Genomic DNA, 9,494 nt, shown 5'->3' on the forward strand with positions numbered 1-9,494 from the left:
AAGTTTAACATTATAAGAATGTATTTTCATTTGCAGCCATTAGACATTGTGATCAATGTTTAAATATGAGTGTCGTTCTATTATTTCACTGAGGATGGGCTTGAAAGCCTCACTTATTCATTCAGAGACAAAATGCCTTTTTTCTATCTGCGCTCTTTTTTTGTCCCTAGGAAACCTTCAACCTGTATTATTACGAGTCTGACCGAGCGGTTGCCTCCGCCATCAGAGAGAATCAGTTCATTAAGATCGACACCATTGCCGCTGACGAGAGCTTCACGGGGGTGGACCTGGGCGTGCGACGGCTCAAGCTCAACACGGAGGTACCCGCCAGAGGAACAGAGCAGCTTTTTATTAGCGAGTTGTGTACTGTTTTATGGAACACAGGGGGGTTGGTTAGAGTCGTCAGCTGCTCGGGGGGGTGTTTAATCCTGTGCTGTGAGCATTCTGGCATACAACACAGAGTATTTGTATGCCATTGCATCCAGGACAGAGTTAGTCTGCAAGTGGAGTTCAACTTCTCAACCTGCAATGCAACTCTTTATTAATTCTTAAATCATCAAGAACTGCTGCAATAACTCTGTCCTGTGGACGACCTGTAGGATGACAAGAGCACAGCTTTTGGTTATAGAGAACCACCACCAACCCCCCTCTTTGGACTATTATCATGTTTGGGTCTATAAACAACTAATCACTACTCCAAGAGGGGGAGATTCACCACGGATGAGACAAATAAACATAGAAACAAACAACATTTACACAAAAACATAACAACATGTATTGAAAAACAGTTAATTGGAGCCAGGAAAACTGGAACTACAACTGGTCACGTGGCCTCTTCCTGTCATAATTATGGCAGTAAATCAGGGAGGAAAGGAGAGGAATGCAACCAGGAGGGTGCTGGGGTGCACTCCAAGCAGGTGTAGTGGTGTGTGCGTGTGTGATGAGACCGCCTGTATGTGTTTGTGTGTGTGTGTGTGTGTGTGTGTGTGTGTGTGTAAGATGTCCACCAGTGAGTGTACATGACTTATCCCCATTGGTATTGGTGTAGAAGGTCGGTATAATGTTGCGGCGCCTTCAAGCAGCGGAAAGGGCCCCGAAGCCCCCCGAACTCCGCAGCCCTGTAGACACTCTACGGCTGCAGGAAAGCCCCGAGTACCCTGCCCTGCGGCCACAGATGACCCCGGGGCCCCCAGAGGGCCATGGAGCAACCCCCACGCCCAGCCCCGAGGGGCATCACCCAGTCCCAGGAAGCATGAGGAGACCCCGCACCACAGGGGCGCCACACATACAATCAACCCCCAAGCGCAGGCAAAGCACGCAGCTGCAGGCACAGAACCCAGGCCGCAGGCACAAGGCACGGACTGCAGGCCTGGATCCCCCACTGTTCACTGTTTATCTTTTCTCCAAAGTCTGCCTTCTTCTGATTGATTGATTGATTAATTGACTTTTTTTTTTTATTCTCGGTCACAGTTTATCGAATTCACTGCAGCTGCCTTTCACCTATTGCACGTTTTTGCATTTTTGTCAGGAAAGGCAAACCCCGCCACCAACAATGAAGACACCATTTAGAGGAGTGAGGTGTCTGGGAATGAGTAGCGTCCCAAGAGAGTGCCCATTGTATAAAATAATAATTATTAACAGACGATGCCAGGGGTCTCAAGAGAGAGACAGAGCCCATTGTCAGGGGTCCTGGTGATAAGGAAGGTGAAAATGTGAACGGTGACCTTTGTAGGGGAATCAGATGGTCAACATTGTATCTGGCTTAGCATAAAAGCACCTGCTTGAGTTGCATTCGACAGAGAATCCATCCTGCTTGGTTCTCTCCCAGACCGTCCATGGCAAGTCTGGATCGATGCTGTTCTTTTGTAATAAATCTATTATTTTACTCAAGTCAGCGTCAGCGGTCACTCCTTCTTCATCAACACATCAAATTCATCAAGAAACTACAGGAGAACATGCATAACGCAAACACATGCATCAGTTATTTTAAATTGGGGAAGAATTAAAAGACATTTTATGGATATTTAAAGTATTATTACCATTAGCATTTGGTCATTTCAGCTTTGGTGCTTTATCTTTTTGCACAGTTACTTTTTATTCAAATGATCACAATCCAACAAAATACAGACTGTTTTGTTTAATAGAGATGGTTTTCTGCCAAACCTCAGTGGATGGTCTCAATACTGGATCAGTTTGAAAGATTCTGATGCCGATCACACAGGTTGATACCCAATGATCAAAAAAAAATGCCTCAGTTCATGTCAGAACATTTCAACAAACCTTTCACAGAGCTTCACACAAACTCCTCCATCGACGCCTCATCTTTGCTCCCTGCAGGTGCGGGGCGTGGGTCCGCTGAGTCGCAGGGGCTTCTACCTGGCCTTCCAGGACATCGGCGCCTGCATTGCGCTCACCTCGGTGCGGGTGTACTACAAGCGCTGCGTGGGTGTGAGCCGCAACCTGGCCGTGTTCACCGACGTGGTGACGGGCGCCGACTCCTCGTCCCTGGTGGAGGTGCGGGGCCGCTGCATGGACCATGCCGAGGAGCGCGACACCCCCAAGATGTACTGCAGTGCCGAGGGCGAGTGGCTGGTGCCCATCGGGAGGTGCGTGTGCTCCGCCGGCTTCGAGGAGCACCGCGACTCCTGTGTGGGTGAGTACGGCGGAGGCCTCGGCCATTTGCCTGTTTCATGGTTTTGTTTTTTGTTTATTGGCTAGGCGTAGCTCGACTTCATGCAGCGGTGTTGGCAATAATGAGTGCCTGCAGTTCTTAAGGTGCTGGGCAGAGTATACAACAAAGTCAGATTATGGCGTTAGTGGTTTAACCTGGGGTTTTCTGGGGCACAGCCTATGGCTGCCTGTTATTGGGGCTAAATCGCCACAGCAGCTTAGACTGGTACTTGGCCTCTTCCGTGAAAACACAGCAAGGAGGCAAAGTGAAATTTTACGTTTCAATAATGCAGCACCTATAAAGTATTTACATTATACACTCTTTTCCAAGATAAATAACGCATTAGTCAGTCTATTAGATCTAGGTTTCATCGTTTCATCTGGGTCTTTTTGCTGTTTCAAATGTACAAATTAAAACACATTACAAAATAAACAGCAGCTATCGATGATGCAGGCTGATGCGGGCCCTGCGTTCAGCTCTGTCCCAGACTTCCCTTTTGGGTCCAATGTTGTAGTCACCAAAGATACTTGTATCATGTTCGCCCACATCCCCCCATCCCCATTCTTTTCTCGATTTGCATTTCGCTCCTTTCTTGACGGCCTGAGCTCATTCGGAGACCTTGCCGTATTACAGGTTTCCAGGGGTTACAGTAATTAAAGGCTATTAATAACAAAGCGACAGATAATTAAATGCTAAAAGCATTTTGTCAGCTAAACGAGGCAGATGAGACGCACAACACCGATTTCCCTCACGTCTTCCAACAGAACCCCCGCACCTCCTCCTCACCCCCTTCCGCAGATCTCAGTTGTGTCTACCAATTTGTGGCCTGTGGGAAAACATTTGCTCCCTTGGAAAGGCACAAGCAGGCGACCCCCCCATGTCAAAATGTGTTTGCTGCAGACGGACTTAAATCCAGAGTGCGCGCATGTGTGCACTTGCGTTTGTATGCGTCCAGTTTAAATGGAGCGCAAAATTAAATCATTTAGTAATTAAATCAATTGGTGATTTGATTAATTAATCATTCAATCAAGTTTGATTTATAAAGCCTGCTGTGGCGAGTTAAAGAAATTTCATAAAGAATATTAACTATTTAAAGTTTAAGTTACATGCACTTCAGCAGTTATTTTGTAGAATATGCAAATATAGATAGAATATAGATACTTTCTCCTTTTAGTTAAATATATTTGTTATACAAGTGATTAGGGATGCTGCACTGGGTGTTATGGTGCATTCTGAACATTCCTGAACATAGAGATATTTGGCCAAAAAGAAATCTCATTGGGTATTCAGCCAAATCTGTAATGATGAATATGCGATGCCGTTTTCATGGCTCTGCTGTGCTTGCTATGGATGATGAACAAACATGAAACATGAACAAAATAACTGAGCTGAATAGCTTCAATATCAAAAGCTGAATTCATTCAATTTATTCAATGGTACAAAAACAAATATGCAAATAAATTAACGAAAACAGTACTTGGTATTCAGTGTTCACATTGGGTCCAGTGTTTCCTGAAATTTGGCTTCGGTCTAGTATGAACCAATGATAATAACAGAGCGACTTGGGCTCTCCACACTCTAGTGTGTCTCATGGCAGACATAACAAGGACAATACAAGGACAATACAAGGACTTTCAAAACTTTCAAAGGACAGATGATCCACATTTTAAGACTTTTTTTCCACCCCAGTAGTGCACACACTATAGGATTTAGCAGGAGGGTGATCACACATCTTGGGATTCAAGCACACACTGAAGGAGCCGAGACTTCCGATCATATCAAACCAACGTTAAATTCTCGAATCTAAGAGATATTGTCAGAGATATTCGAAGAGTCCAAGACTAGTCTGGGACTCGCAAGAGTTACCGACCATCTCAAATCTGTCAGCTGCACTCTTGATGACCAATAGATGTGACATTCCCTTGCGATTCTCATAAGATCGTGAAAGTTTGTCTGGGAAAAACTTGATAATCCTAGCGACAGCCACCTCCACTCACAGTGTTGATCACAATCTGATTTACACACCGAGTCGATTCAAACCACTTGCTTGAGTTATGAACAAACAATGGTTGCAATTGGAGTTCAATTCTGAATGTGAAGCAATTAATGTAAATTTGACTAAAAGTAGCATTTTTTTTGTTTTTTGAGGTATTATCCAGAGAATCACCTCTGCATATACAATAAAACTCTATACACCAAGGGTGCGGTTTTGCAGACAGGGTTTGATCTAAATCAGGACAAAGATAATCCTGTTTAAAATAATCCAGAATTTAAAAATGCCTTTCTGAGATATTGGTTAATTTAAGATGTATTAGTTAGACTTGTAAATCTTAGACTAAGGTAATTAAGGACTAGTTAACTCCTGTCTATAAGAACCCTTCTGTCTGGTCTTGGTGCTGATCTTAGTCCAGATAATCCATTTCCCCTATTGTCAAGGTCCACCTAGAGGCCACATGCATTACTCCAAAGCTAAACCTGCCTCTGGCCAGGATTCATTTAAGCCTTAGATTAGAGTCTAGCCTTAGACTCTAATCTTCCTTCTGGAAATCTGATTTTCTTAAACCAAGACTAAAGTAAGTCTGAGACTATTTTACACAATGACTGAGAAATGCCATTTCAGTTAGTCCAGATTTTGTGATTTCTCTAATAGGATTAAGCCTGATCTGCTGCTGCAAAACCGCTCCCTATATCAGATATCTGGTTCTCATTGACCTTACATAAACCCAACACACACCACAAAAGATACAAATTTAGTATCTGAAAAGAAGGGTAAGAGTCACAGCGGTATTTCTGGCACAGCAACAGCGCTAATCACAGAGCCAACGTGTCTCCAAAATGCCATACGGCACAACATTACACAAGGCTGTTTATTATTCCCCACATTCCAGCATTCCTGGAATTGGCTTGGTTGATTTCTGCGAGTAAGGTTGAGATGCTACCGTTCCATCTGGCTTATCTTAACCTCACCCACAACGGGAGGAAGTTGTGGAGTGAGAGAGAGAGATGTTCAATATATTCATGGCTGACGTCCTGTCTCTCTGGCACCAAACTGGGTCGCTGTGCTAATTCGCCCTTCGCCAAACCCAGTCACAGTCACGCACAACCAAGACAGGGCGAGCCGCACTGGGGCAGTGGGAGACAGCCAGGAGCACGAGACGATGAAAGAGACCCAACTTAAGTGGTTAAGGCTTGTTTGCGTGAATGGGTGGGGGACGGGCGAGGGACGGGGGAGGGACGGGGGAGGGACGGGGGAGGGACGGGGGAGGGACGAGGGGGGTTAAATGATTATGGCATGAATGTGTGTGTATGTGAACGTGTATGGCTGTGTACGTGTCCGTCGGTCTGTCTGTCTGTCTCTGTTCGTGTGTGCATGACTGTATGTCTAAGTGGTTCTCCCTTGACAAAGGCGCAGGGCCAAGCCTAGAGCACGAGATTTGTGTTCCGTGTGTCAGTGTGTGTGTGTGTGTGTGTGTGTGTGTGTGTGTGTGTGTGCGTGTGGGTGTGTGTGTGTGTGTGTGTGTGTTTGTGAAGAGGTTGCGTGACGTACCCTTAAAAGTGTCACAGAGAGAAAAGCAACGCAAGAGGAAGAAAAGGAGAGAGAATGATAATGAGAGAGAGAGAGTGAGTTAGAGAGAGAGGGAGAGAGAGAGAGAAAGAGAGAGAGAGAGAGAGAGAGACAGAAAAAGTGTGTGTGTGTGTGTGTGTGTGTGCGTGTGCGTGCGTGGGTGTGTGTGGGTGTGTGAGTGTGGGTGTGTGTGTATGTGTGTGTCTTTGCGTGTGTATGTGTGTGTGAGTGAGACTTCACAACTGAAGTAGTCAACCGGATCCCTTCGTCCAATTGAGTTTACATCAAAACACAGTCTGTGGTTGCATGTGTGTGTGTGTGTGTGTGTGTGTGTGTGTGTGCATGTGTGTGCTGCATGCCCCCAGGAGCTAGTGGAGAATGTAGTAAAGTGCCCCATACAGTCAGAGCAATCGAGGACACACTGATATGAGACACACACACTTAGACTGGTCACATCCACTCGAATCAACCGGCCCAGCCAACCCTGCTACGGTAAAGAGAGAGAGAGAGAGAGAGAGAGAGAGAGAGAGAGAGAGAGAGAGAGAGAGAGAGAGAGAGAGAGAGGGGGAATAAGGTTGGGGAGGGGTGTGACGCTAGCTCAGATAAGTGGGTTAACTAGCTCGCTTTTATCAAGTCAGTGGGGGAGTGCCTCTACTGCACCGAATAAAAGTTATTCTGGACTATGCATGCTGCGATCAGTGCATATTATCGTCCAGGGAGTTGGATGTAAGGAGGGGAGGGGAGATCAAACTAATAAATTCAATTTCTATTTTCATTTTTGGCATGTTGCTATCATGAGTCCCAAATCGGTGTTGAATTTGCCTTGTTGGACTTTTATGATGACGTGATATCCAAACCTCCTGAGGATTCTGCACTTGTTACATTTCACGGTTAATGTGCAAGGCTCAGCCACCTTTTTATAGATAGATAGATACAGTAGATAGATCGATATACAGACAGACAGACAGACAGACAGACAGACAGATGGACAGACGGACAGACAGACAGACAGTCAGATAGATAGATACATTCATATTGTCTTCATCCCCGGAGAGAAATAGCAGCGTTCCAGCAACTCACGTTAAAACAATAGGCAGTAATAATAACAACCAATAGCAAAAAAAAAAAAAAAGAATAAATAAACACATATAAAAATAAATAAATACAAAGTTAAAACATGGGAAATGTAAAATATACAATAAAAATATAAAAATAATATTAATGATCATAATTTATATTATTATCATGAATAGCTAAATGTTAAAAAATCTTCCAACATTTAAGGAATTGTAATAATCATAAATCATAACACATAGTCACAATCAGAATCACAATCACAGTTTGTATCCAGGGTAGCTGTAGTAGTTGATGTATTGAATCAGAAGGTCCTTGTAACTTTGTATACCTGATGGATCTAAAGGAAATGTAAAATAAAAGTAAATAGTCTGCAAATTACCTTAATGGTAATTGTATTAATTTCCACAATTAAGAAAGACGCAAAGTCATTGGTAGGCACTTAATAGAAGGTTAATAACTCATAAATATGAATAGTAGCCTACAGCCTTCCGACTCCCGAGGTTTTGCACTTGGAGTTCATGAGAACCAGTCAACTACTCAGGCCAAAGTCATTAAGCAAATTGATCATGCATTCACAATACAGAGCTAATAGACAAATTGCGTAATTTGATGGTGAAAACTCAAAGAGAAGTTTTATCTTAGTGTGGTTGGTTGGTTTTATACCATAACTACTAGACTGCTAGTCTGCTTTTAACTACTTGATGATTGCGCGCGTGCGTGTCACTACGGCGGCCCGCAGCTCTTGTAACGTCGTCACTCTTCCCTCTTAAGCAGACAATAATTATTGCCTCCTCCAGTTACAGAGTGATTGTGGGATGGTTCGGGGGGGGGCTCCTTGACTCTCTCCTGTCAGCAAACTCTCCGTCGCGCTGCGGGAGCGGGAGGAGAGAGGAAGAGAGAGGAAGTCACAGAGAGAATTGAGGGAGAGAGAGAGAGAGAGAGAGAGAGAGAGAGAGAGAGAGAGAGACAGGGGGAAGGGGGAAGGGAAGACGTCGCGGCGAGTGACGACAGATCAAGTGAGGCGCCGAGCAAGTGGGAAAAGAAAGGCCCGAAGAAAGTGTACCCGTTAACGACAGCAGAAAAGAAAGAAGGAAAGGTGGCGAATGTAGGAAAGGACGGTGGTGTTGGGGTGGGGGGGAGGGGCGGCAGGAGAATAGATGCGACACTTCCACCACATAATTTCTCCAGCGCCGTTGTGGCACTGGAGGGAATATCACAGAAAAAGCAACGGGCAACAAGGAGGGATTTTATATTGCTCTGTGATATTTATTTATTTATTTATTGTATGTATTTATTTATGTCAGCGCATAAAAGAGGAGGCGCCCCGAGTGGAGCTTTTCACTCTCGCACTCACACACACACACACACACACACACAGACAGCGTCATTTCGCTGGCCTGTCAGTGCCTCCACTTTCGTCCTCTCTTTCTCCCCCTCCCCCCCCCTCTCTCTCGCTGTCACTCTCACTCCTGTGTTGAGGTACTCCTCTTTCAATCGAAACGTGCACGCAGGCCCACATGCGCTCACGCTTACACACTTGCGCACACAAACGCCCGTGCGCGTGGCAGCGCCAGAAGCCTCGGAGGACCAGGGATGATGCGAACGCCCACCTCTGACAGGGTGAGGGCACCCCTGTCGGCTATGTGGTCGACAGCGGTCCGGGATGGCCGGGGAAAAAGAACACCTGCCGCTCCTGACACTCAGTAGCGGAGAGGGCGGTCAAAGGGCCGGGCCGGGCTGGGCCTCACGCCACCGCGTGGCAATTCCGTCGCCACGTGTTTAGTGTTGAATGGTTTTGAACTTTAATGAAATGTCGTTATGGAGCGGACGTTCAGGCACGGACGTCACACTGCCGTGTAGCGATGGACACGACGCCTTTGAAGGTAACGATGGAACAATTCAATTCTGCGCAATTAACTTTGCTGTCAGATAGGAGAACATTAAAGCCACTTGTGGAGCATAAATGCATTAATGCCGGAGCATTAATAATGAAGTTAAACCAAGATTGAATCCGGCGTAATGACCGGAGGTGGTCGTGGCTGTGCAGGGCAGCCGAGTTCACACTCCGCTCTGGGGATGAAGCTGTTTGTGAGTCACGGCGTCTGGGGTCTTTGGTGCGGTCGCTGCAGACGCTCGTGGCGCGACCAGTTCGTTAGCAGCTGGCTGCCGGGGCAGATTAGC

The 9,494-nt window shown here is 45.7% G+C and overlaps 1 protein-coding gene across 1 annotated transcript in view; it reads left to right on the forward strand.

Moving 5' to 3' along the window:
- The window catches only part of epha8 (eph receptor A8), a gene marked incomplete at both ends in the record, with an annotated part of 92,968 nt that overhangs the window by 42,103 nt on the left and 41,371 nt on the right, over positions 1-9,494 (forward strand). The window contains 2 exons of the mRNA XM_080000721.1: positions 171-320; positions 2,338-2,653. Of these exons, the coding sequence (XP_079856847.1) occupies positions 171-320; positions 2,338-2,653 (466 nt within the window). The remainder of the gene's footprint in view (positions 1-170; positions 321-2,337; positions 2,654-9,494) is intronic.

This window comes from Zeus faber (genome assembly GCF_960531495.2).
Source record: "Zeus faber genome assembly, chromosome: 5".
Taxonomy (NCBI): Eukaryota; Metazoa; Chordata; class Actinopteri; order Zeiformes; family Zeidae; genus Zeus; species Zeus faber.